Source organism: Globicephala melas, chromosome 12 (assembly GCF_963455315.2).
Source record: "Globicephala melas chromosome 12, mGloMel1.2, whole genome shotgun sequence".
NCBI lineage: Eukaryota > Metazoa > Chordata > Mammalia > Artiodactyla > Delphinidae > Globicephala > Globicephala melas.
In genome coordinates this window covers 48,944,027-48,971,951 of record NC_083325.1, presented here as the reverse complement: position 1 = coordinate 48,971,951, position 27,925 = coordinate 48,944,027, and the positions used below count along the sequence as shown (strand labels likewise).

The window sequence follows — 27,925 nt, the reverse complement described above, 5'->3', positions numbered from 1 at the left end:
AGAGGTTGTGTCTTTGTCTTAGATTCTCCCACAGTGCCTAGTACTGGACTACAAGCACAGTAGGCAATCAATAAATATTGTCAGTCAACGGATGGATTGAAGTCACAGTAGATAAGAATCAGAAAAGAGAGAAGAATGGTAAGGCAGCACATAGGGAGAGAGCTAATCCTAAAATGCACTTACTTCCTTTCCCCATTTCCTGCTACTTCCTACTTTTTTTCCTATCAGCACACTTACTTGCCCAAATCAGTTTTTAAAGCTTATTGAGGAAAAGTAGTACTCTTTCCCTTGTGTTGTTAAAGAGCAGAAAATATTGATTCAAGCCGTGCAGGATATAAGCCTCAGACGTACCAAGGTGGATGAGTTTGGCTTTATAAGCAAGGGACTCATTCTTATTTTCATTACTGAAGCTGCACTTAGCACCACAACTTAATACCGTCTTTATAAACTCTTCATATAGCGGAGAGTGGTCTTAAGTCTCCCACAGGACTGCCATAGGAAGAGAACAAAGGAAACCTTTAAGTGGCCTGAGCCCTGTGTAACATTAGCACTTCATCAAAGATGCACCTTCTCCTTTTCATCCGTGGGGTGATGGAAGGAAAATGACCCATTAGCACTAATGGGATCTTGCAGGCAAAATCCTGTGCATGGCAAGGAAGCTAGGCTTTTTAATGACCCAGTGTATGAACGAGAGCCAGGATGGACATCCAGTAACAGTCAGTTTCCTATGGACTTGAAGCCATGCTGGTACCCTTCCTTCAAGCTATGAGTGGTTGATTTTTATTCATATTATTTAAGTAGGCCATGTATGCAACTGACAAGGAAATGATGGAGCTGTGGCAGAAGAAGGTGCAAAGAACATGCACAGAGCCAGATAATCTCAAACATTTGGGGAGTGGGCTTTTAAAAAAATATCAAGAAACCCTTATCTTTGTCCTAGTGTGGAGAGTGTGTGTGTGTGTGTGTGTGTGTGTGTGTGTGTGTGTGTAACGGCCCCCCTCTCAAGAATGTCATCTGTGGAATGATCTGAGATGATATCACAAGTATCCATTTCCCAGTAGTTGGGCAGTAATGAGTAGGGAATAGCACACAAGCTTCTTAGTTATAATTGGCTACAAAAGAATGAGAAGTACAGGTCGTCCCCGTGTTTCTAGTATAATTAGAGCAACAAGATGCCAAACGTACAAGTCTTATTTTCTCTGACTTACTTTAGACGCATTTGTGTACTTGAAGTGTGCCCTGCACTATACAATAAGCAGCTCGAGAGCTTTCTTTGACATACTCAGTTTGAATCCCAGCAGCACTGAATCTGGTAACATAAAGGGAACAATCGCTTGATAAATATCTTCTATTTTGATATAAACAGACTGAGACACAAGAATTCTGTGAAGCCCGAGGGACTGGTTGTAAGGTTCAGGCTAAATGCGCCTTATAAAATCAGAGAAATAAAAGGATTTTATGGACATCAGTTGTAAGCTGAAGTATCATGAACGAGTTTAGACCAAAAGAAAGTATAGGATACATTACTTTGTAATGACATAAATGAAGGTGCCAAACATGGGGAACAGCACAAATGTACCAAGAAGACAAAATTAATACAGCATTCAAAAAAGAGCACAAAAGGCTGGGATGGGCTGGAAAAGAAGAATTATCAAAGGGGCCATGGTAAATAATGTTGGATAAAAAAAGTCAAAGGAAAGCCTTGAGTAACATGATAGAATTTGTGACTACTGTTTGTTTTTTTTTTTTTAAAGGCAATGAGAAGTCCAAAAATAAAAGCCATGCAGGCTAGGAGATGAGGGAATTTGAAACAGTAATAATTAACAGTAATAATAATAATTAACAGTAATAATAAACAGTAATAATTTGGAGAGAAGAGATGAAACTGCATTTAACATTAAACATGTGTAATTTGAGTAGGAGTGTCCTACAGGGATGATATGAACTGGGGGCTTAGGGATGCTGGGGCTGGAAGGCCTGGCTTGGGAGCCATCAACCAAAAGCAGAAAAATGAAGTGGTGTAGGAGGTTTTCTCTTCTCTTAAAACAGGGAGCATGAGGCAGTTAGAGCAAGGACCCTGAGCTCTACAGCAGCAGAATGCCAGCGTCGAGGTATAATTAGCTCTTTGACTCAGCTTTCCTGTTTATCCATATGTATTTTTTAGTGCCTCTTAAACATCTCAGTTTCATTTTAATTAAAAAGAGCACATATAAAAAGGACAACTGCTTTGTAGATTTGGATAGCTAAAACTCTAGGGAAACTTAAGGAGGCTCCCACAATCTCTTATAAGTGGCATTTGAAAAAAAAAAAAAAAAAAAAAAAAGCTGGCGCAATACACACTGTCTGACTTTCCTACTGGGCCAGACTGGAGAAAGTACAATTCTGGAGGCTCTGCTCAGAGGATTTGACTTTGGACAGCAAATTGGGAGACTTCGCTAACATTCCTCTCAATTCTTGTTGTGATTGGCTGGTAGAAAAAGTACAATCAGGCTGGGCTAGTTTCTCAGAGTTATTCTGCAGGAAAGATGCCCTTCCTTACATCAGAGAACAATCAAAATCTGCCTCCGCCTCGATTTGTATCTTTATCTTTAATTTTAATCTTTTGTCACACATCCACAAATGAACATCGGCAGGTTGGATCTTGACCATATAAGTTAATGCAGGCTTTCTTTGGGAGGCAAATTAAATGTAATCCTCTTTTTATAACAGGTGTGCCCTGTTAGATAGAAGAAAAAAAAATCATCTCTAGTCCCTGGAGAACAAGCACAAACTTATTTACTTCATGTTTTTTCTGGGTAGAAAGCCAACGTTACTGTTTCCTGTGATTGCTTAAATAAGTGATGTTACATTACTAGAAGCAAAAGCATGGGAAATTGTCAATATTTCTCTAACACATTTGAACCTAAGAGTAGATAAATGAATACGTTCATAACAATGATCAGTTTGGATTGAACAACAAACACTATCCGAAACCACATCTAAGTTCAGGGCACACCAAGTAGTCGTTATTGAAGTCAAAGTTGGCAATTCAGGTGGATGTTTTGCTCTGAAACGCTAGACCTGTGCCCTCCATAGATCTCTATGAAAAATCAGGTTAATTTTAGAAATTCAGTGGTCATCAGTTTGATTTATTAGATACTGTCTAAATTCTCTACACCTTAGTCTTCCTTGGTGCATAAAGGGTTTAATCCTAGAATAACCTGTTCTTACTTCTAGGAAATACCTGCAAATCCTTATCTTTAGTCCTATCCTGGTTTTCTAAGTTCAGCCTAAAAACAAACCATCATCTTTCCCCCCTCCCCACACTGGGAAATTAATTCTAGACTTCCCTGTTTTATAGCAATCACATTTCTAGTCTCCCTATTACCCAAACTGAAATTAATTTCAATATCACTTTTTAACTCCATTCTATTTCTTATACCTTACATTCAAATTATTGCTGAGAACTTTGATGTGGATGACTCAACTTGGCCAATACTTCTGACGTCTGTGCCTCCATTTTCCTTTCCTTTTCCAGTTCTTATCTTCCTTTCCCCACGTACACCTTTTATGCAGTAACCCATTACCTGGTGTCCCTGCCTCTATCCATCCTCCTCATTAATACCATATCCATCGTGCCCATACTGTGTTCTGATTTCTTTAATACATCCCGCTGGTTTCTAAATAAAGTGTGAGGCTCAGGGTGGTCAAGATTTTGAGATATCCTCCCTCAGTAACTTTTTCTAAACTTTGAACAATGTCTCCCCAACAATTTTTGCCAGGGAGAGAATTAGGCTAACATCAATCCTCTACCTATATTTTAATCTTTAGTCAAACTGTATTTTTCACCATTTCTCCAATACTGCACTGTTATTGTTCCATCACTTTTCACAGTACATTACTTCCATCATGAGTGTCTTTCCCCTTCCAATGTTCCATTTGAAAGCCTGATGCAATTTCGGGGTCTCAACTCAAATTCCACCTTGTTAATGTGTTTTCTCAGTCATACGCAAGTGTGATCTTTGAATCCCCGTAATATTTTGAACCTCTTTTCTGACAATTAGCATTTCCTTCCCAGTTCTCTGTGTGGATATCTTGCCTTCCCATTATTTTATAAATTCCTTGAAGAAAGCATCATAAGCGAAGCACCTTTTTAGTCTCATTTTTACTTAGCACTCACTAATTATTTGCTGACTCATTGAATGAATGGATGAATTAGCAGTTTTCATTCAATAAATAATCATTTGAACAATAAGGACATAGTGAAGGTTCCCTGGTTCCCTACACCTGAGAAATAATGAATGAAGTTAATTGTGGGGAATTTTTCTTCTATTGACCGCTTTCTTGAAGCCACCCTGCTCATTAAGAGGGTTCAATGCAGTGACATTTTTTTCCATTCTGACAGTGTAATTCAGGAACAATTTTAACCAACATGTGTTGAATTCATTTGCAGAGAGAGGCAGACAAAGATAGAGGTACAGAAATAGTTTAGGGTATCAATGTGTGGTGATGAGAACCTATTCCTGAGTCTCTTCAGCAGTTAAAATAAATGCCAAAATCTTTGTGGGAAATTACATTTCAGCCTATCCACCTCTACCTCATTCTCTCTCTGGCCATTCTGTCATTCTCTGTGTTGCCCCATATACAAATATAACGTAACTCATGTGGCCTCCCTAGGCACACTCCCCACTATGGACACTTTACACTATTTCTCCAGATGCTTCTACTTTGTTACACTGTTATCATTACACAGAGGTGGGGATTTATTGTTTGTGGGCATAGAACAGAGCCAAGCTAACTGCGTGGACCCCTGATGCTTTGCCCTGGTACATCCGTTAATCCCTATGTGCACTTCCTGTGGGTTTGCAGATGTCTCTCTCCATCTAGCCTGTGGACTGCCACTCCAGGATTCCTGGTATTAGATTCCCTCTGGTCTCCTGCTTCTAGATCTCAGGTCCTTGCCAGCCACAGGTATCCCTGATTCCACAGCAGGCTCCCATATCCAACAGTTTGTATGTTGTTTTCACTACAAAGGCACTGAATTTCACAAAAATCACTGAGACAACTGAATTTAAATGTACAGAGCCCGGATCGAGTGAAAGAGAGCCTCATCACTGCTTTGAGTCCTTCATGATCAGTGCAAGCTTTGCCATGGTCAAAACCAGAAAAGACAGCTCTGATAACAATAACTGACATTGGTGTAGTGCCCTAAACTTTACTGAGCACTTGCACATAGGTATTGTCATTTGGTTTTCACCCGATGAGCTACAGAAAGAATAAAGGTTATCATGGACACGTGTCCCAGACAAAGACACTATGGTTCAGTGCTACAACACTAGAAAAATGGCAGGGTCCGGTTCCAAGCCCAGGTCTCCTGAATCCATGATAATTTTCACTTAATCTGCACTAGTTTACACACTGTATAATCCAGGTGGTGAGTGGCCAATTTGTACAGCTCCACTGCTACAAAATACAGGAATGTTTTGGAGTAACTCGGCCAGTGGAGAAAAGTAATGGTGATAAATGTTCACGGAGTCCAAGCCAAATAACACAGATTCCCAGGATGATGTGGGACGTATCTGCACGCTCACTGAGTAATCTCATGAAAATAAAGCCAATTTGCTTCTATAGTCATAAACGCGAGGTATCTAAATTCCAATGAGTCGGTAGAACTCTTATGACTTCCAAATTTGATTTTTAGATATGGAAGCCACTTTCCAGTTGCCTCCCACAGAGAGATAAGTAAGACACCTGCATTCATCTGTAACCCAGCCTAATACCTGTGTGTGAACAGGTGGGCGGGCACCAAGAAAACTGGAGTTCAGACCTTAATGTTTCCCTGTAGTAAGGCTTTAAGAGTTAATACTGACATTATAGTTATGGACAGGACAGAAAATGCTTTCAACGTTCTGAAATTTCTGTTTCTAGCTGATATTTTTGAAATAAAATTGCCCAAAGAAGGAGAATTTTTGAAAAGTATGATTGTAAAACTTAGCATGAAGACAGATGTTGTGTGTTTGGCCAACAGACTGTAAGGCAAAGCTGGTGGGAAATAATAAAGTGAAATTGCTACGGAGGGGTGTGTGGTAATCCATCTTCTTTAGAACCACACTAGGTCAGTGACACTGTGGCAGTTGGGGTGTGAGTTCGGGCATATCAGTTCATGCCAAGCTAACTTTGTCTCATGCTTGGTAAATTTACCTTTTGGTAAAAACAGGGTTCAAATATTTTCATTACTTTTCCATTTTCCCCACCCAAGTGACAGCCAGTTTAGATACTGTAGACATACTTTAGCAGCATCCAGCCTGTCACCATTTCACGTTTCGTTTTCCACTCTCTGGGTGTTGTTCTCTGGGACTGCACACGGTCTGCAGAGCTTCCCTACCTCACAAATACTATTCCACCTGACATGTGCACAGCACCTCAGTTTAAATGGTGCTTTGCCATCTCTCGTTCCATTTGATTCTCATACCAACTCTTCACAATAGGCAGGAAGTTGTTATTATCCCTACCTGACAGGTGAGCAAATTACCCTTCTGGAAAGGTAAGTGACCTGCCCAAGGTAATGCAACCAGTCCCAGGAGAATAACACTGGCACCCCAGCCTCCAGTTCCAGGTGACCTCTTTTCCCACTGTACTACACTGCCTCCTAGTTTTACTAAAAACCTTCTCAGTGACAGGCATAGAATGGGTAGAGGCGTTTAGAAATGACTGTTCTGTAAATTAATAGGGACTTATGACTAGGGGACCTGTAAGAGGACCTATTCAAACCTGTTATCTTTCCTGAAATTTTGAGGAGCTCAGTATAACAACTTGGCTTTCTTTTTCAAAATAACTTTTCTTAGTTCAAAGAAATTTTCTTTTCCTATTTCAAAATAAATGTACATTTATTTTGGGTGGGGAAGATCTAGTGGTGTACAAAAAGTATAAAAGAACAGCTCTTCTCCATCATAATGGCCTGTTTAATGCAGGTCAAAAATGTCACCTGCTCTCCACACTTAGATATACAGAAGAAAAGAGGGGAAAGCCACCAGGGTTTTCTGGAGAGCCTGAAAGGACAAAGTGATACAAAGCGCACAAAAAAGCTTTACAGACATTGCCAAAAAGCTTCTTAAAATATGATGAGCTTGAGAGAGTCAAATAAAACTCACATTTTTCTTAAGTACCTGAACTCTTCTGTATTTTTTTCAAAGAACAAATTGCTTCTGTGCTTAAAGGATGGAAGAGTCTCAATCAGGTCATCAAATCCCACTGGAATAGTATATAAAATTCCCTAGGGCATGTCTCCAAATACTTTATTCTTCCAATACTTAAATTATTCTTAAGGAGAAATGCAAATAGTTAACAGCAGTAATCAAAAAGCGGGTCGAGAAGGTGTGGGGAACTTTCCCTAAAGGCTAGGAAAATGGAGGGCTTAACAGTTGAACGGACTAGCAAATAATCTACTGGAACAAGCTGATGATGGATTGATAGGCCAATCTCCAATCATCCAACCAAGGACTACATTTGCCTGGGCCTGCTTTAAGCATCTATAAATGCAAATGTTCTATAGAATACATATTAAGGACACACAGCAATTAAAATTGTTGGCTGTTGTGTTTGACAAAGACTTTAGGGGCTGAGGAAACAGAACCAATATACAGGTTCTATAGGAGAGCAAGTGGAAAGTGAAAGGAGAAATACCCAGTTATTCTGTAATTACCAGAAGTGACATTTGCAGCATTACACAGGTAGGAATGTAGAAGTTTGAAGAACTATGTTTTATACAAAGGAGGAAATAATTTCTTTTATTACATGACATTTTTCCCTAAAATTAATATAAGTACTATCTTTCACTCTAGATATCCAGAAGGAATCCCTTCTAATATGTTGGGAAATATATATAGTAGTATTTAAATATTTCTATGGACCTGGGTTCAAATTCTATTTTTGGGCAATTCCCTTAGTCTAAGTCTCCATTTTCTCATCTGTAATATGGAAGCACTAATGTCTCACTCATCTAATTGTTGTAAAGATTAAGAGATCATACTTGTAAAATACAGCATCAAAATTGAGGTTCTGACTGAAGTGTCAACATGATAGATATATGATAATGTGAGTCTGAGGCAGATACTGAGATGCAAAATTTACAAAGGAGATGATAAAATACTGGTTCTCAGTCCTTGAAACCCTCAGTTATATCAAGAACATCATCATCAGCAAAGGGGTCCAAAACTGGAAAGAAAGATGCCCAAGAGTATTTTCTGAGGTAAGTCCTACGGGGGGATAAATTTGCACTACTGCCCGATAAAGGAGGACTACATTCTAGCCCCAAGCCTAGTGGGAAGGCTCTCAGGTCTCCTGCAGAACTTGTTTCATGTTTCTTGAGGTTGAGGGATACAGAATTGCTGGGTTATAGATACAGTACATTAGTACAGGACCTTAAAGAAGTCTTTTTACAGTCCCTGAACTGCAAGGTGAAAACAGTGGTGGGAGATCCAAACAGTGTTTGTGTTGAGGGGGAGCAGGGCGGGGAGTTGGGGGGTGGAGGTGGGGACAGAACCTAGTACAGCGTGGCTAGGAATGCTAATAACCAACCTCTAAGAAACCCGGGAATGCCAGCTGGGCTGTCCTGTGCCAGGGCAGTTATGGGAAAGTGGCCTAAATATTGCCGAACCCTGTCATACCCAGGTGGGCCTTACAAGTCCACCCTCCTTATAAACACCTGAGCTTTAAAGAATACACTGGTTGAGCTTGTGCACAGTTGTGAGAATTAAATGAGATCTTATGAGTAAAATATTTATGAGTGCATGGGATGTGATCAGCCCTCAGAAATGGTTAAAATAATTATTATTACCGTTTGATTTTATTATCATTACTGTTTAGGTGACATGTTTAACCTTCCTAAGCCTCACCTTAGCTTCATCATCTGTAACGTGGGGCTAAGTACAGCAACCTCATCAGTTAGCCACGAAGAACAAGGGGATAATATATGTAAGTCTCTTAGCGAATGCTGAGTGAAAAGCAGATGATGATGAAGACGATATGGTGGACCTTTGCCTAAGGACACACAGAAATAAATGGTAGAGATGCTGTTTCACCCAAGTCTGTCTGACCCCAAGCCTGACACTTAAGTATAAAGCTATAGGGCTGCTTGCATTATCCTTAAGAAAAACCTGAATAATTAATTGCAAAGGCCAAGAAAGGGCCCTTTTAAGAGCAGACACAGAAAACCACATTAATGTGGCATTAACAAGAAACGCTGATTGACCTCATGGGGTTCTGAAGTAGCATCGGAAGTATCCTCCAGTGTATGAAAATCATGGTCCAGCAGCAGCACAGTGGCATTAAAAATGGGCTTTCCTACATGAGTAAAGTTAGCAGAACTGGCTTTGAAGCATCTCTACAATAGTAGGGGTGACTTTGTACTAGGGCCACCCAATTTTCCAGTCTATTCCGATTTTGACCCATGGCTCTAGACGAATTGTTCAGGGTCGGGGGGAGAAGCTAGCTGTCCTCTGAGTCACGGTGTAAGAGGGCTGGAGCTGCATTATTACGAAACCCTAACTCAATGAAACAACTGCCTGAATATACTAGTGATACTTACTTTTGAGATTTATAACGATCAATTGTAATATTATCCAGATGCCAGCTGGGGCCTCTCTGTCCTTTGTAGATCTAGAGGGGCCTGGTTTGAATCTTTCCAGTTCCACAGAGGATGAAAATCTGGTTTCCTTCCTCCTGTGTCCCTGTGAATTCCAGTGAGACTCCGACTTCTGCTTCTGGCTTTTGAATCCCGTGTGCCGCCTCTGACCCCCGATGGACACAGTCTCTGTCTCCACCCACAGAATTTTGTTCACCCAAGCATTTATGATTTGAGCCATCTGAACACATCGGGGCCATACAATGTCCGGTTTCCCGCCACCTAGATGACCGTAGCCTCAATCCCAAGCCCCTGGTCCAGAGCAAGCCAAAGGCATCCCCTTGAATTTTCATAGCAGCTTAAAGATCACCTTTTGGAGCCCTAAATGGCCCCACTTATACCCCAAGTAGACCGTCCAAATATCTCTTCAAACAAATCCAGAGCAGTCGTAGTTTTACAGTGTGACCCTGCCTCCTATCCCCCAACCCTGGTCACAGGTAGGACGTGTGTTCCAATCAAATTTACTCCCCCAAGAATTTGGCCCTAGGCCTCCGGAAGTCAAGTCAGTCTCTCCTGAGTATTTGAATTGGTCGGGGGTGGAAGGCCAGGTCTGGGGAGGCCACGTTTGCCAACGCTGGTGAAAGCAGAGAAAGCCAGTGTGCAGAGAGGGAGGAGAAGGAAGGCTCCCTGGGAAGCCAGGAGAAGGCAGCTCAGAGCCCCCATGGAGACCAGGAGGGGATGAGATGCTGGCTTGTGGCTGACAGCTTTCCTGATACGGCTCTCATGAGCTCCAGCTGTAAATTTTCTCTTTCTTGCCCTTGGGTTCCTTGAATGCTCTACTCTGCCCCACTTCCCCCTTTTTCATTTAAGTTAGTCTATATGGGTTTATGCTTCTTGTACTCCAAAGACCTTTGTATTTTTCTCCCTTCAGAAAAAAAGAGGGAGGTCTGAGAGCCATGAAAACTGAAGACTTAAGGCCTTCCTCAGTGAGAGAGGTGATACCGAGCTTTCCTTCCCAGATGGCCCTGACACAGGGAGCTCTTGGCCGAGAAGCTCAGCCTCTAAGCAGACAGCTCAGCTGCACTCCTGGCGTTCCCTGAAGAGGGACAAGCGGTGATGAGGCTGAGGTCTTGTGAGCAGTCGCCTGGCCCTTAAGGACCCAGCTCTGAGCACATGCAGGCACTCTGTTCTCCACAGCACACATGGTACCAGCTTTAAGAGCTCATCTCATCTCATCACCGTCCCACTGGGACATGGGAAACGGGCCCCTTGTCCAAAAGGCATGTGAGCGCTGGATTCGGATTTCTAGGGGGTCACGCTTTCCTGTGGGAGGAGAGGGAAGCTATTTCTCCTGGAAGAGGACATCCTTGCAGATATTCCAAGCACACAGGCCAAGCCCTGTGGCTGTCAGAGCTCAGCCAGGGTCGAGGGTGAGAAGGAACAAGCATCAGCACTTAAGTCCCTATAACACCTTCCCCAGAGCAACTGCAAAGGGGAAGGATTGAGGTCCTTAAAGTTGCACCAGAATAAAAAGCTAACGGGGGCTTCCCTGTTGGCGCAGTGGTTGAGAGTCCGCCTGCCGATGCAGGGGATGCGGGTTCGTGCCCTGGTCCGGGAGGATCCCACATGCCGCGGAGCGGCTGGGCCCGTGAGCCATGGCCGCTGAGCCTGCGCGTCCGGAGCCTGTGCTCCGCAACGGGAGAGGCCACGACAGTGAGAGGCCCGCAAAAAAAAAAAAAAAAAAAGCTAACGGGTGACCCATGTGCTACCATATTCCATCTTGAGCTCATGGTGGACCATATGAACTGGCTTCTTCAGTGAGTCCACAGAAGGCCTCATTTCTTTTCAGCATGTGTTCCAGGCTGTCACTAGCAGAAAACTGAGGTGAATCTGAGCAATGCAACTTGCTGTCCCTGGTCTATTGTGAAAAGTGTTAAACTGGGCATCAGAAGACCAGCCAGATCTAGAACACTGACTATCTGGCTGGCTGTGCACAGTCTCCTGAGCACATGTCTCTCACGTGTATAAGGAAAGGCTCAGATCAAAGTGTCTCCAAGATCCCTCCAAGCTCTAAGTTCCCAGGATCCTAAGAGTGGGAAGAGAAATTTTAAATAATAGAATTGGTGGGAGTTGAAAAAAACTGTGCATAGTAAAACTCTACCCAACGTAGAAGAGATTCCAGAACAAGTACAATGAGTGAAGGAATTTAAAAAAAAAGAAAGAAAACAGAGTTCACTGGTAGGGAATAAAGAAGAACTCTGTGGCAGTCGTGGAAGCTGGTCCAAGGGTTATACAGAAGGAGAAGGAAGAACTTCCAAGCCAAACGTTAGACAGCAGGTCCGAGGCAGCTGGGCCTGGGAGGGAAAGGATGTCTCAACGGCGGGGGGCAGGAGGGAGTAGTATTAAAACAAAGTGACAAAGGCATTCTAGTAAACAGAGGAGACTGAGGCTTATTTCTGCAAAGCCTGGGAATTCAATCGAGACGTCAGGAGAAAAACAATAGTTTCGTATCTCTAATTGTCTTTCAATTCTTATGTGGGAAACGGAGTAACAAAAATGTCAAGTCTTACTTTTATGTACTCAGAGCCCGATTGTCTCTGTTCTGTACCATGACAATTGCCTCCAGAGCAATTTCTTTCCTCAGCCCATCCTCTGCACCGAAGCCAAAGGAATGATTCTCAAGCGCACCATAAACTCCACTCACCTGCTTAAAAAACCCTTAATTCCCTCCTCTTCACCTTCTGCCATGATCCTTAGGGCCCTTCTGAATAAGCAAATCACCTTGCTTCCTTCTGGGAAGCTACGAGAGCCTTCCAAGCCCAAAGCCTCCTTCCCAGAGACCATCTTTTAAGTTCCTGTTTTATGCCATGCAAATCTACCTCTGAGTTTACAGCTACTCGGTCTGAGGAAGTGAGCCTGACCACAAGCAGCAGGGCAAAAGCCCATGCAGTTGTGTTCTAGACAAGTCCACTCACCATGTTAGAGCATGTTTTGGGGGGAATCTGAAAGTGAGAGGAAGAGGAGAGTGGACAGAAGTGGAGACGCACACAGGAGCAAAAGCAATAGGTAGGAGCCATGAGGCAGAAGCCAAGAGTAGGAGAGACCAGGAAGCGGTCTCTGAGAGGAGAGAAAGAATGATCTAAGTGGGAGCAGACACAGCAGAGAGAGGTCGGTGGTGCAGCCCTGAATTAGGGAGCAGTGGGCATTTGTATCCAAGGGAACATGTAGAAGGGCTGCTCTTGAGATCCCAGTATGACTGTTAGAACAAAGTTTTTATTCTCTGTGTGGTCTCGTTGTTCAGCAGCTGAAAGGATGTCTTGTCTCTCTTACTTCCTAATGGATCCTTAAAATAATCTCCCATTAACTGAAGTAATGTGAGTAAATCTCTTTCCCTTACACACCGAAAAACAAAAAGAAAGAAAAAAAAATCTAACAAAGATAGCCTAACCAACAGGACAGACAACATGTTCAATGCCATCTCCTGCTTTAACGCTAAGCTCAAAGTCGGACTCTTCTCTGAAAGTTTCGTATTTGAGTAAATTATCTGGGCAAGGCAAGCAGGCTACCAGATGTTACACGGCTGAGTACGCAAAGCTTGGGTATATTTAAACATGATCAGGGTTTTGGAATAGAATCTGGATCCCTGATTTATTGCAGCAATGATTTGTCTAAAACACTGAAGGGTAGAAAAAGGTGGGATATGTGGTCTATTCAGGACTGGAGAGGGTAGGTAGCTGAGTAACAGAGGCTGATGTGAGATCAAGCTGAAAAGAGCAAGAATGCTATTCATCCTCAAATCTCTGCTTAGAGACTGAGTCTATTTGAAATGACAGCCCTAGTCCAGTTGTCTCTGCTTAGGGGAGCTCTTAGTGGCTTGGAAGCAGGATAAACAACAGCAGGTGTTTGCTTTCAAGGTAAGATTTAAGGAGGGATACAAGGAAGGTTAACAAGCACACACTAGTCATGGTGGTAAGAAGGGAAGAGACAAGATGGTAGGACAGAGGGAGAGCTCGCTCAAAACCCGTAGGGCCAAGGAATTGGGGTATGAGAGAGAAAACAAAGGTCAAAGCTCTGCCTGGGCTGACCTAGATGTGGCCTATGAAGGAATTATTCACTTTTAAGTAATTTTGCTAAGTGGCCACCTGAGGGCACTGTATCCTCTGTGCCTAGGAATCTTTCACTTTTTTCTCGCAAAGTAAATTTTCCTCAATTTGCTGAAGGATACACTTAATAATGTCTTAAGGAAGGGGACCCATGGAAGATGGGGGCCAAAGACAATCCTTCCCCTCATCTTTGCTCTTGAGCTAGATTAACGAATTAGCAAGACTGACCTCAATTCAAGTCCCTGGGTAGTTTCAAGGATTAAATAAAATAAGCTCATTTAAATCTATTTAGTGTTTAGTAGGGAATCGATGCATATGAGCTCTTCCCATATACATACACACACAAACATACACTTTTGTCAAATACAGGAACAAGAGAAGGAACAGCAGGAAGAGTTACACCAACCCTTTCTCTCTCTAAAGGGGCCAGGACTCAGAAGTCCCACAGTGAAAGTAAGTACAACTGTGCTAGGCAATCATTGCAGAGAGCGAATTTCTGCTGCTCTTTCCACTGCGTGCTGCAGCTTGTACATAAAAGCCAGAGGGGATGCAGCGCAAACAGCTGGGAAATAAAGATGAAAGCAAAACTGTATCAGCGGGAAGAGACACACAAGCCCCTGAGAACGCGGCAGTGTCACGAAAGGCAATTTCAACAAGGTCACCTGCGTGGAATTCCTCGTCTCAGAGAGATTAGGCTCTTAACCTATTTCTGACTACCTTCTTCCGAGTCAAGCTGGGGAATGGGATAAGCGGCCCCTAGCTTGCACACTTTCACACTAAACTCCTGTCTATATAATGAAACAGAGCCACAAACAAAGGCATGCGTTATCCTAAAGGCTAACTGTGGAATTTTAGTTGGGCGAAAACAGGGTCCACTTCCCAGCGCCAGTGGAGCCTGTTGAGGCTTTTTTCCCCCGCTCCCGCCTCCCGTACGGCAGGTTTTGCGGCCTTATGCTGCCCTCTAGCGTCTTTTTCCGGTATGGTAACATGAGAAATACAAGCAAGGATCCTGAAGCAACCAATGTCACTTTGGCCCAGGACTAGTAAAACAAAACAAAACAAAAGTAAAGCTCTAACATAAAAGCAAAACCAAATTTTGTACTAAAATTCGAAAGTGAGTTAAATTTGGCCTCGACATAGACACTGCATTCATTCAGGGCTCTGCAACTCAGCATCTAGATTAGTGAGTGCCCTTTAAAAATGCAGACGACCTGGCCTTCCCTGCAGTCATTCTCAAATGATCCCTGCCTCAGTCTGTCTGAGGGGGTTGCAGAAATTTGCACCTCAAGAACCCCATCATAGGACTCTGATGTAGTTAAACAGATTGACCTCACTCTGAGAAGAACTAAAGATTATGGCAGTGACCTTACACAGAGTGTAGAATAAATCTGATAATTTTAATTCAATAAGGGCCAAAAAATACATAAAATAAAACCATTGTCCAAATTCGGTCACCTCTCATTGTTTCTGCATTGAGAGTGGCTGAATCCTACATGACTAGCATACAAAGGAGACTGCTGTTAAATTCAGAGTGAAGAGTTCCTGTCTGTGGTCTCCTGTCTCATTAAGCTCCCCTAATTCCAGGGGCCGGCATCCAGGTGGGAAGGAGAAACAATGCCTCATCACGCTTACTCATCCTTCAGGTATCTCTGAAACAATCCTTCCTCTAATATTCTACCTGGTGACGCCACATTCTTTTCAATGTCCTGATGTGTCTCCAGGGAATCCTGTTCTCTGTCCTGTCAATGTTCCCTCGGTGTCAGTCTTCTCCTCGGGACAGAAAGCTTCTTGTTACAGGAAGCCTGCCGCCCTCTTCGCACCTGTGCTCTCCACTCTGAGCACAGCGTCAGCGCTCAGTAAACACTCCTTATCTGACCAAGGCCCCTGGACCCACACACCAAAAGGCGGTGCTTGTGGAAACTGAGAGATGTCCACCCCAGGACCATGCTCTCTTCTCAGGCTCCCTCGAGTTGGGGACACACATGGCAAGGGGGCTTCTTGGGGTTATTGTTGTCATTGGATCACACATCCAACTGATGAGTTCACAGCTTTGACTTTTAATGTTTAAGTTTAAGAACAATTGTTTTTGATGTGGACCATTTTTAAAGTCCTTACTGAATTTGTTACAATGTTGCTTCTGTTTCATGTTTTTTGGTTTTTTTGGCCATGAGGCATGTGGGATCTTAGCTCCCCAACCAGGGGTCAGATACGCACCCCCTGCATTGGAAGGTGAAGTCTTAACCACTGGACCACCAGGGAAGTCCCGAGTTTTAATTTTAGGAACTTGCTCTCACCTTATGGCGTGGTTTGGTTAAGTCTGTAAACAGGAAGGAACTTCACAAGGTAGAGGGGGATAGTCATTAGTATAGAATCTCTTTATACATCTGGAAATGTACCTCAAATTTAAATTGTGCTATTTTTTTAAACACAAATGTACTCAGTCAGAATTCAATACTTAGATCTTAATATTATATAAAACGCTATTTTCAATTCATAGTTTTAGCTTTTTATCATGGATAAAGCCCTTCTTATATTCAAAATCCTGAAACACTCAACGTTTTAACAAAAATCAGCTCTGAGGGTTTCTTAGGTTTGTAAAGGTCCCCTCCACCACCAGAAAGAATCCCATACCATGTCCTCCAATCACCCTCACTTCAATTTTTTAAGGAACAATAGGCAAATATTTACTTCTTAGGAGACAGTGCCCTAATTGTCCAATGAGATGCCCACTGCCTGGTACTGCCTCTCTGTTCCCTCAGTGAGGAGGTCTGTGCATGTCACATACTTCAATCAAGCAGGAACTGGCTCTTTTCTAGACATTTTAGTGTCCCCCCTAGTGTTCAGGGTTTCTAGGGAAGCTCATTTATGCTTACTGAGGTCTCTCCCTACACAAACAGGACATTTTGCTTTAGCTTTGGTGGTTGGCATGGCCAGCACACGACTGTCACAATCTCTCCCTTTCCTTGACAATTACCACCAGAGCCCGCTGTGCAAAACAGGGGCACCCACGAAACAGGGACAGAAAATGCCCTCCATTCACTTCAGTCAGAAAGAAGAAAGAGGTGTAGACTGTAAAACAGCATTTCCTTTGAATTTCATTCTACTTTGTGAGCTAAGCTATTAGATTTGTAGGTACAAACAGGCTCTCTTTGAAGTTAACAAGAGGCCCACTCTGAGAAGGGAGACAGCCATCACCACACATTTTATGTGTTAGACAAATATAGTACTGGGATTGTAAATATATTCTGCAATTACAGAAAGTGAAACCCTTTTCTGTCTTCTTTCACCTTACTCACAGCTTTTTTTTCTCTAGAAAGAATTCTGTTGGGTTTTTCTCTTTCCAGTCCCCTAACTCCCCTATGTATTTATCTTTTAAATCAAAGGGAAAGATCCCATCAGTACAAATGAACAGCTCTTGCCAAGCAAAAATGATGACCATGATGATCCCTGCAGGGCTTTGGAATGCACCCAGGCAGTGCAGAAGGAGCAATGGAGGGGCCATGTGTCAGAACTGGGGTTACGATTTGCTCTGCTGAAGTAGTTGTTTTAACCCTGGGCAAGCCATTCAAAGCTCAGATTTCCTACATTCACAACGAAGTGCTAATAACATCTCGTCCAATGCTTCTTGTTGTGTTAAGTGAGATGGATATATGGACATGCTCTTAGCGAATCACAAAGACCCATTCAAATAGAAACTTCTGTTATTTTCCATTATTGACAGATTTTCTAAGTATTTTGTCTTGCTCACTTGAGAAATCAAGTATCAATACGGAAGGAAATGTAAAGCAATTATACTCCAATAAAGATGTTTAAAAAAAAAATAAGGAAGGAAAAAGTCTGTTAAGACTTCCTTAGCAGCTGGTGAAAGAACATTCCCATTGGTGTTTGTGGGTGTTGGGAGGGGTTCACCATTGGAGACACAGGGTATAAGCCAGCCTCAGACCCCTGTTGGTGAGAGGCTCCGTAAGTATCTAGGAAACCTCACCAAGAAGAGAAAACTAATAAGCTCTAGAAGAAACTCAGTAGGTATCTGGCTACCTTGACTCCAAATCAACTAAAAGCTGTTGGGACTAAAGAAACTTGCAAACGCCTACTTTTCTTTATAATATCAAGACTAGGATAGGTTCTTCTCACTCCTTAAATTTTAATCATGCATGCATTCTTAGGTATTGCATTTTTGAGCTGCTATTAAAAAGACGTGTTTCTGCCACATTAAAGGGGGAGCAGAGGCTTGTGTGTTGTATTATTAATTACATGTTGGAGATGAAATTCTGGTCAGTCTTTGCAAAAGGTACCCACACCCCGCGCCCCCTCCCCCCACCGCCAAAGCAAAGGATGTACCACACGAGCACAAACCATATGGGCTCCTGCCTGCTGCTCCGACTCCGTGCACTTACTCTTAAGGTCCAAGTTCCTGGCTCCCGCTGTGATTTGCGTTGTGATTTTCGTGTCAATCTTTACAGTGTGGAGGTTGCTGGTGTCCCTTGATATCATCACGTTGTGCCACTGATTGTCATTGAGAGGTTTATTTGAGCTCCCTTTGATGAGGTTAGCACCATTTCCCAAATCAAACACGTAATGTAAGTACCTGGGAAAAAAGGGAAGGTGGAAAAGTGTCATCACTTTTTGAATTTCTGATGGAGTCAAACTGCTTATTACAAACAGAGATCTCTTCTTCAGGTGGTTGCATCCTTGCTAGAAGTCATGAGAGTGAGTTGTGCAGAAGCTCAACTGACAAGAGGGTAAGAAACACTACTCTGTTTCAGCAAGGAGGATTATTCATTGTCTTCAATACAGGAAATAGTGAAAATATTTTTAAAATTGTGGTCCATACTCCACTTCATCGCTGTGGAAGATAAATATCTGTCACTACTCATTCCCTATTTCCACCACTCTCTCCATCCTTTGCCAACCACACAGAACTGGCGATTCTCAGCTTCCTGCACTTGTTTCCTGCCATCTTGAATGCCCATTTCTCTATGGGAAATGTGCACTCATCCTTCAAGACCAGCTCAGGTAGCCACTCCCGGACTCATAGGTTTTCCTAATTTTGCTAAATAATCTCCTGAACCTTTGCCCAAGATCGTATTAAGAAACTTCCTGGTGCTTTTCTGCTAAATTTATGTGTTCACCTGTATCCCCTCTGGTGGTGTGCATCTGTGTGCCTTGGGGTTGGTGGAATCTGAAGTGTGCACAGGAGTGGCAAGGAATGTATATATATATATATATATGTAAACTAGCGTGTGGCATATTATCTAGCCAATTGTAAGTGTGCAATGATATTCACCGACTGAATGAATAAATACCTAAATCAATTAAAAGATACCAAATGTTCATCACAGTTTCAAGGAAATGTCATAAAAATCTTTCTAAATTCTTCAAGAAACTCTGACATAGAATTAAGCCTCAATTAAATGGGATTTTGTGGAGTTGAAGTAATCTGCTTGCATGAATTAGCTATTTAATTTAGCTATTTAACTTAGCCGACAAGTGTAGAAATTCTTTTGTGGAATTACCATGTGCGTAGTAAAGATACCCACATTTGAAGAGTAAGACTTATGGAATGCCTACAGTAAATTAGAACTCGACGCTATTTGCACCTTATGTATGGAAATGTAGATATAAAAAACTGTACTGAATCCCTATTAACTTTATAAGATACCTAAAAAGTGGTTTAAACAAATGCATTATTTGCAAACGACCCTCCCTGCCCACCACCTTCTGTTTAATGTGTAATTGTGGAACTTGAGGTTCATTTTCATAAAGCTCTGTTTGTCATTGAACGGACCTGTACTTACCCTTTAACTAATTCAACCACAATAAAGTCGTTTCCATCCCCACTGTTATACAGAATTAGTCCATCTAGGGATGTTGTCTTGAACTGGAAAAAAAGATGCATAGAAGTGTAGGCTTGCAACGTAGCTAAGGCAACATAGCTCGATTTGGTCTTGAAGGTGACAGGGTCTGCTATGATGTTCCTGAAGCCAAACCTGGCATTGAGCTCACAATAATCTATGTCGCCATTTTTACACAAGTCAATGTATGCCATTCCATTAAATGTCAGGCTCTGCAGGTGTCCAATGAAGTTGGAGGGAACAGAAGACAGATACCGGCGTTCCGTGATGATGCCAGTCTCTATGTTATGAAACTCCAGCCTCGTATGATCCCCCGCCATTTGACCTAAAAGAGAAGATGGTGTATTATTATTTTCTGCATCTGAAGGGCACTTTCAACTTTAGACTTCCATAGCAAAATCACATTTTAAAATGCAAGGATCTACAGACCTCCTTGATATTCAGTTATGTATAGTAAACATGAGAAATGACCTTACATGGTGAGGCTGAATTACTTAATAAAACTTTCTTAGGTCAAGTTTTAATCTCTGTCCAAATTTTAGTCTTAACAAAAATGATCCTCATTAACTAAAGTTGCAGAATTTTTTAAAACTAGAAGAAAGAATAAAGGAAGGAAAAACTGAAGAAAGGAAGAGAGAAAGGGTAAGAGGAAGAAGAGAGAGAAAGGAAAAGGAAGGGAGGAAGGGAGGGAGGGAGGGAGGGAGGGAGGGAGGAAGGAAGGGAGGGAGGGAATGGAGGAGGATTAGGGGCAATGACTATCCTAAATCATCCCAGTAGAAAGTGATACATCCCAGCTCCATGGTGGTGTGATGTTTGTCTTTATAAAGAATGTTCTTCGGGGCTTCCCTGGTGCCGCAGTGGTTGAGAATCTGCCTGCTAATGTAGGGGACACGGGTTTAAACGCTGGTCTGGGAGGATCCCACATGTCGCGGAGCAACTGGGCCCGTGAGCCACAACTACTGAGCCTGTGCGTCTGGAGCCTGTGCTCCGCAACAAGAGAGGCCGCAATAGTGAGAGGCCCACGCAACGCGATGAAGAGTGGCCCCTGCTTGCCACAACTAGAGAAAGCCCTCGCACAGAAAGGAAGACCCAACACAGCAAAAATAAATAAATTAATTAATTAATAAACTCCTATCCCCAACATCTTCTTTAAAACACACACACACACACACACACAAACAAACGCATATGCCCTTTAAAAAAAAAAAAGTATGTTCTTCAAGAAAAACAAAAAGTAACTGTATATTTTCCTATATCAATAGAAATAATGAAAAGCTGCTGACTATTCTTCCAATTACGAACCATGAAAATGTGTTTGAAGTTAAATATGTACTTTTCACATTCTCTTTTCTATATTGAATAATTCCGTCTTTCCTAGACCTAGTCTCCCAATCACGAAGAATTCCTGTTGATCTCTTCTGGCCCTCTGCCATTTTCCTTGCACTTAGGTTTTGGATACCTAAATTGAGCACAACATACCAGTTCAAGGCATGTCCAATTTTAAGAATACCAGTAAAATTATTCCACATTACCACAAGGTATACTCTTCTATTAAACACCCTAGTGTGAAGCTTGGTTGCCAATTTATTTAGTGATTCACTCTTCAACTCAACCCCATCCCTGTTCATCCTGCCATATTTCTCTGCCAACCCCATTAAAAGCCTACTTAGTCCCGTCCCTACCTCCAGAGTGATCATTGTACCTACCTGCAAAGTTGAAGTCAAAATTAAAAAAGATGTGAACTTGCTTTCTAAAGCACAGCGGTAAAGTACTCTTATCATTGCTAGTGATTTGCTCCTTGCATCTTGTTCTTGTCTAATTAAACTCAATCACTTTCTTCAGAAACTCAAAAAGGTCATTTAAATTGCAGTCAAGTTCTTCCAGGTGTTAGCTTCACTACTCAGTTTGGCGTAATTGGAAATTTTATCGAGCTTTCCCTATCCCATCATCCCTGATATTAATGAAAATATGAATTAGAGCCAATCCCAGTCTCAGCCCTGGGAGAGATGCACTGAACCTTCTTCCCAGGTGTAATAAAGATTGAACACCCCCCTTTGTGGGCCTCCTTCAACCAGTCTGACAGATTTCCATTTTTTTAGAAAAAAACAATAAAATACTAGGTGGCATTTGAAAGGAAATGCCTGTAATTAAATCATAAAAGGCATACTTTTTGATGCACAAGAAAAATTGCCCGCATACTTAATTGATTTTGATGTTAACAAACTCATTGGTATAAAAAACTCTCCCCTGAGCTGTACTTAATGCTCCTTAATTTCCATACCTCTTTACTAGTCCTTGATCCTGACAACGGCAGTCCTGTCATCCCTTGGCATGTTCCCTTTTCAGTTATTAGTTTGTTCTGATTCCTTCTCTGCAAATGTGTTTTTATTTTTAATACAAAAAATAGCACTGTGAACAGTTGTCTCTCCTCCTTCCTCCCCACTATACCTCCTTCTTGTCTATCCCAAGCAAAAATACTGTTAAATCCTTAGCAATTCTGGTTTCTCATATGACATCACTTTTCTCCCCTTCTTCAGTTCTTTTGTTCAGTGACCTCAATACTAGTCTGTGTGGAACTACCTCTTGGGTAGCAAATAAAATTAGCCTTTAATAATTTTCAAATATAAAACACTAGAGACACCAGTAACACTGAATTAACAAGCTAAATAGAATGAAGAATATGCAAAGCTGAAAAGAATTACTTGGGCTTTTCTATCTCCTTGAGTTATTTTATCTTTTTCATTATATTAAAATCTGAGTCTTAACTTGGTGAACCCACCCTGCTCCTGAAACGGTCATGTTTTCTTCTTAAAAGCTACATTAATGAACCAACTGACAGTATGAGAATATCCAGAAAAAATATTTCTAATACTTGAAATTAAATATGACTCCCAATTGTCCAGTTCTTGGCAGCTCTGAAATAGGGAAGCACATTTTGTTCAGCAGAACTGAGAAAGAAGTTCAGTGATAAAAATAACACGTATTGTCTGTTTTCTTTTCTCAAAGGAATAGAATATGTATGCAGAGCATACATAATAAAAAAGTAGTAAAAAAGCATTGGAGCAGCCATGGCCCAATTACAAGAAAAATCATTATGGCCCACGTTCAAGAGCCTATTCTCCCCTTAATAAGCATATATAAATTGCATTGACACTAATGGCAGATATGTTTGCTCATGAAGGAGAATGAGCACCTAAAAGCCATTATCCACTGCCTAAGAAAACATTTACTGCTGCCTTTTAAAAATCCTTTTTTCCTCAAAATTTATTCCCATGTTTAATCCTCAGTTGGCAATGTAGCCACCTCTACTATTGTATACATATATCGACTAAGAAAAAATAAAGGACAATGAAGGAGAAATATTTTTAAGGCTCCACTCGTTAAAAAAATGCAGCATCTTTCCTAGAGATTTACTGGAAAAGGAGAATTTGAGATTAACAGAATGCCTCTGCTCAGTGTCTGGGGCATCCAGATTGATGATAATCTCCAATAAGAAACAACCACCTGGGTGGTGTGTTTGCACAGAAATCTCAATTTCTAAATCAAATCTTTCTATCAAAACAGATAGCAAGATTATAGGCTGAGCCTTGCTCTGAGTTGGGTTAAATTTCTGCTGCAGAAGAAAATGACCACCCCTCCCCAGCCTTAGATCCACTTGTTAATTCACTGAAAGTTATTGAAAGTTACTGAGTGTGTAGTATACGTATAAGGCAGGTGCTGTATTAGGCAATTAAGAAATAATGTTGACAGAAGCAGACTTAGCTCCTGTTTTCACAAAATTCATGGCCTATTGGGGTAAGGCAGACAAAACCGGGTAAGAAAATAATTAACTATATGATGATAAAACTCAGAAAATGCCAAGAATTTGATGAACAGCATGCTGGGTTGGTAAATATGGAATGCGGGCAAGTACCTGAGTGGATATTTAAGTTAAATTTGAAGAACTAAAAGGAGAAAGCCATGCTAAGAACTGGAGAAAAGGAAGGGGGAGGTGGATTCCAGGAAGGAGAGACAGATGAACAGAGGCTCTCAGGTGAGCAAAACCCAGAGTGTGTGGCTGGAGAGTCATGAGTAAGTGAGGTTAGTGCTCAGATGAGATGGGAAGATGAGTCAGGGGGTCAGATGTCACAGTGCCTCCTGATTCTATTAGGAGCTACTGAAGGCTTTTAGGCAGACATAAGACATGAGTCTCTCTGTATGTGTGTGTGTGTGTGTGTGTGCATTTGATCTCTCTGTTGTGGATATAATAGATTGCAGACAATACGAAGTAGAGTGTTTATAGAAGAAATGGAAAAAAATGGACAAAATAAGATAGTCTCGCCAATATAATTGCAGGATTTATTAATAATGTACAGAATGATGGAGAAGGGGGAAATAATGCTGGTCCCAGCTTCCAGGCTTGGGTAATTGGATATGCAGTGAATAGTGTTCAACAGAGGACACACACACTAACATACACACACACACAGAACACACAACTCCAGATATTTTAGACAGACTAGGTGATATGTTGAAACCCAAGGACTCCCTACTTAGGGATCCCATACAGTGTGTAGAACATTTTCTCATCTGAGTTCTGGGGAATCTCTTCTTGGGCTTCTTTGCTGGCAACTGCTTACCCTCATGAGCCTCGGTGAGGTTCAGACATTCCCAGGAATGACCTGAGTATGTACTGTCCTGTATTCAACAAATACTTGACTTAACGGTATATATAACTCTGGTTTAAAGATGTGGTCAAATGTAGGACTTTGCATGAAGAGTTTCCAGCGATTTCCTTTAAATTTTTTTCTTGTTCGGTGATTTCTGAACTTGCTGTAAAATTTAATAAGAAATGTCTATTGCTTTCCTGATTCATGGCTGGCTTCATGTGGCCACTAGAGTGTTTGAAAAAGTCTCATTCCAACCTGAAGCCTCAATGGCAAGGTTCCACTGCATCTTTGGAAACCTTTTTTATGCTATATAACTCAAGGCTGACTTTTTATTCTTATGAATTATTGACTTTCATGAGATCTTTGGCAAAACACAATTTCCCAAATATGAGTCACCCTGATGACAATTACTGTGAGACACAAAACATTGTCTTTAGTTCTGAGAAGCAAGACGCTGGGAGCTGGGGGAACAGAAGAGGTGTGGTGGAGGAGTGGGGGGAGAATATGCATAATTGATGTGAATCATCAATGTTTACTCAGTTTATATGCCCATTCATCTTTGAACTCTGAGAAACAGCAAGTTGCTTTCCACAACTGAAAAAACTTTCAACTCCTACACAACGGAGAGGGGACAGAATATAATTTCTGCTCTAACGCCTTGGCAGTTTTGAGCAAGAGTAAATGGCAGGCTAATTTCCTGAAATGCTGGTTTATATTTTGTTCTCCCTTCAGTTCTAAGAAGCTAGCCAAGTCCCTTGTAGCACTTTGCCTCAAAGGCTTTTACTTGGCAGAAAGTGGAAGGCAACTTTCTGGAAAACAACACCTTTTCGAATCTTTTCTGAAGGCCTAGTTTGCAAGGTGTTCAAGAAAGGAAGAAGTAATGAGCAGAACGCATTCGAGGGCTGAACTAGATGAGGCAATTACCACTGACTAGGAGAGAGAGATGAACATCGGTGGGATTTAGCAGTACTGAGTGCCAGCATCCTGCTCTCTGGTCAGGTTCGGGGTTTCAGAGAGAACTGATGAGGTAAACCTCGGCGGACTGAACCACAGCTCTTCAGCGACAGGAGTCAGCAAAGACCCTTCGCCTCCCCTAGGACAGGAGCAACAGGCTTCTTATCGCTTAAAGGACAAACTTGGAGAACTGTCTTTTTTGGTGAGAACCAGTGAAGACAGAAGCCAACAGGAGCTTCTGCATGATCCAGGGTGTGGGTGGGAGTGGGGGTGACGGCACATGACTGATTAAATATCCTGTAACCCCAGAAGAAAGGCCTCCTAATTTTAATAATTAGGAGGCCTTTATTTAATAATTAGGAAAGGCCTAATTAGGCCTCCTAAAAATTAGGAGGCCTGATTTAATAATTAGGAAAGACTCCTAATTTTAATAATACCTCCTGGAAAAAAAAATCTGTTAAACAAATGTGTTTGTCATCCAAATTGGGCAATTTTGAAAGGGAATTCCTTCTCTTTCGGATCATAAGCGAAACCTTACCAATGGCCTATGGATTCCTAATGAAGTCTTAGGTGCCAGAGTTTCCCAGTATTAACCAGCCAAGGAGACATGGGTGACTTCACCGTGAAGAAACAGTGCACGCTCAGGAGCAGAGGAGTGGAAACATGTGACATTAGCTTAGGAATGATCCCCCAACAGAGTCAATTCTCTCTGAGTTCTCCTTTGAATCCATCACTTATTTGTTCCTATATCGATAAGCCAACTACATCCATGTAAGTATCTGTTAACTCCGCTTCCTAACATTATGATTGCTGGTGAGAGATAAATGCACAACCATTTAAGTAACAAAGGCATGATGTATGCACTGGAAGTTGAAGAAAGCAACTGACTAATATAGACTATAACTATTCATTTAGAAGTTTGGTAGGAATCTATGCGATTGAAAAGATACATCTTAAATTTTAATGAAAATTAGATGGTAATTCATCTAGGGAACATTTCTGTTACAATGATCATTTTCATACTCTATTCATCACTTCCTAATTCACAACGTGTTGCACTGATTTTAAAAGCATGCTAACGTTCTACACACGACTGTAATTAAAGACATAAGAATGGGAGGGAAAAAACGAAGCTGAAATAAATAAAACTAATTGTATTTCAAATGACTACTATAACTACAGTAAAGGGAAAGGAAGGAAGGAAAAGGAAAGGAAAAAACGAAGAAAGGAACTAATCAAAGTTATTTATCAACTTAGCTTTTGACCATACACATTAAATCTTAGGCAGTAAGGACTGAGGAGAATCACAAACTAATAGTGAATTGTTTTCAGTCCGTAGTACTCGTGGTAGTGTGGGCAATTTAAAGCAATTCCGAAACTACTGTAGATGTATGACTGGATGGGGCAAATGAGAAAATGACATCACTGGGAGCCCAGATTCCACCTTGGAAGAAGGGATATGAAAACATGGTATGGGGGAGTCAAGAAACAATGCTGTAGATATGGAGGTGCTAATGTGAACTCATGTTTTCTAAAATACGTGTATATGCATTTTATGTGAACGTGTAATTGATATGTATGTATGTACATCCAGAAAGTGAAGAAGTGCTAGAAAAAATGTTGGAGTGGAGGCACGTCACAAGATCCTAGAGGCCAGCTTCATGGGATTCATAGTGGCCCAAACAGGGACATTTTAAGCACCAAAATAATTAAGTGAAGTAATGTACAAACTGCTTGAAAATATAGAAACTTGTGGATCTATACCAATAAGAAAGGAAGGAAGGAAGGAAGGAAGGAAAGAGGAAGATGGTGAGAGAAGGAGGAAAAGAAAAAGAAAAGAAGAAAGGGAAAGAAAGAAAAAAAAGAATGAAGGGATAGCTCTTGTATATAGTAGAATACTAAGTGCTGACTCTGAATGTGGGAAGAGAGATGGAGTTTGAAAATAATCACTTGTAACTACTGTGTTAAAGACTGGATCAGGTAAAATCTTCAGTGGATGATACATCTAGGGCAAATTTTGATGAAGTACAGATATTTTCATTGTCTTAACATGTCTCTCCACAGTTTATTAGTTGTAAGGGAGAAAAACATACTGTTCAGTGGAGAAACTGGGCAACATGCTGACCAAGCATTAAAATCATGAGTCAAGGACATGGACATCATTTCCCTCCAGATGGGATACTTACTGTAAGAAGACCACACAATCAACAATGTATTTCATCCAAGAATGCAAAACGTGAATATAATCATGGCGAAACATCAGATAAGCCCAAAAAGTGACTTTACATTGATAAAAGGTCGGAGGACTATATATCTTTTTAATTTATCAATGTCATCAAAGACAAAGAAAGTCTAAGGTAATGTTTTCCATTAAAGGGGGCTAAAGAGACGTGAAAACAAAATGCAATGTCTGGCCCTAGACTGAATGCTCTGATGGAAGCAAAAATGCTACAAAAGACAACATTGGGTCAACTGACAAACAGGGAATATGGATGAGAGAACAGATAAAACTATAAAGCAGAAACTAACACACCATTGTAAAGCAATTATATTCCAATAAAGATGTTAAAAAAATATTGTATCAATGCCAAATTTACTGAAGTTGGTGACTCTCTGTTCTGTAAAGGGATATCCCTATTTTTAGAAAATGCACACTGAAGTATTTAGAATGAAGGGCTATTAAGTATATAACTTATCCTCAGTTGGTTAAGAAAAAAATGAGAGAGTGAAAATGTCAAAGCAAATGGGACAACACGCTCACCA

General features: G+C 41.4%; 1 protein-coding gene across 22 annotated transcripts in view; it reads right to left on the bottom strand.

Annotated features, from left to right (window-relative positions):
- The window catches only part of NRXN1 (neurexin 1), a 1,122,745-nt gene that overhangs the window by 554,232 nt on the left and 540,588 nt on the right, over positions 1–27,925 (bottom strand). For all 22 annotated transcript variants that reach the window (XM_060309978.1, XM_060309980.1, XM_060309991.1 and 19 more), the window contains 2 exons: positions 19,503–19,884; positions 18,102–18,292 (listed from right to left, as the gene is read on the bottom strand). In XM_060309978.1, coding sequence (XP_060165961.1) covers positions 18,102–18,292; positions 19,503–19,884 — 573 coding nt within the window. The remainder of the gene's footprint in view (positions 1–18,101; positions 18,293–19,502; positions 19,885–27,925) is intronic.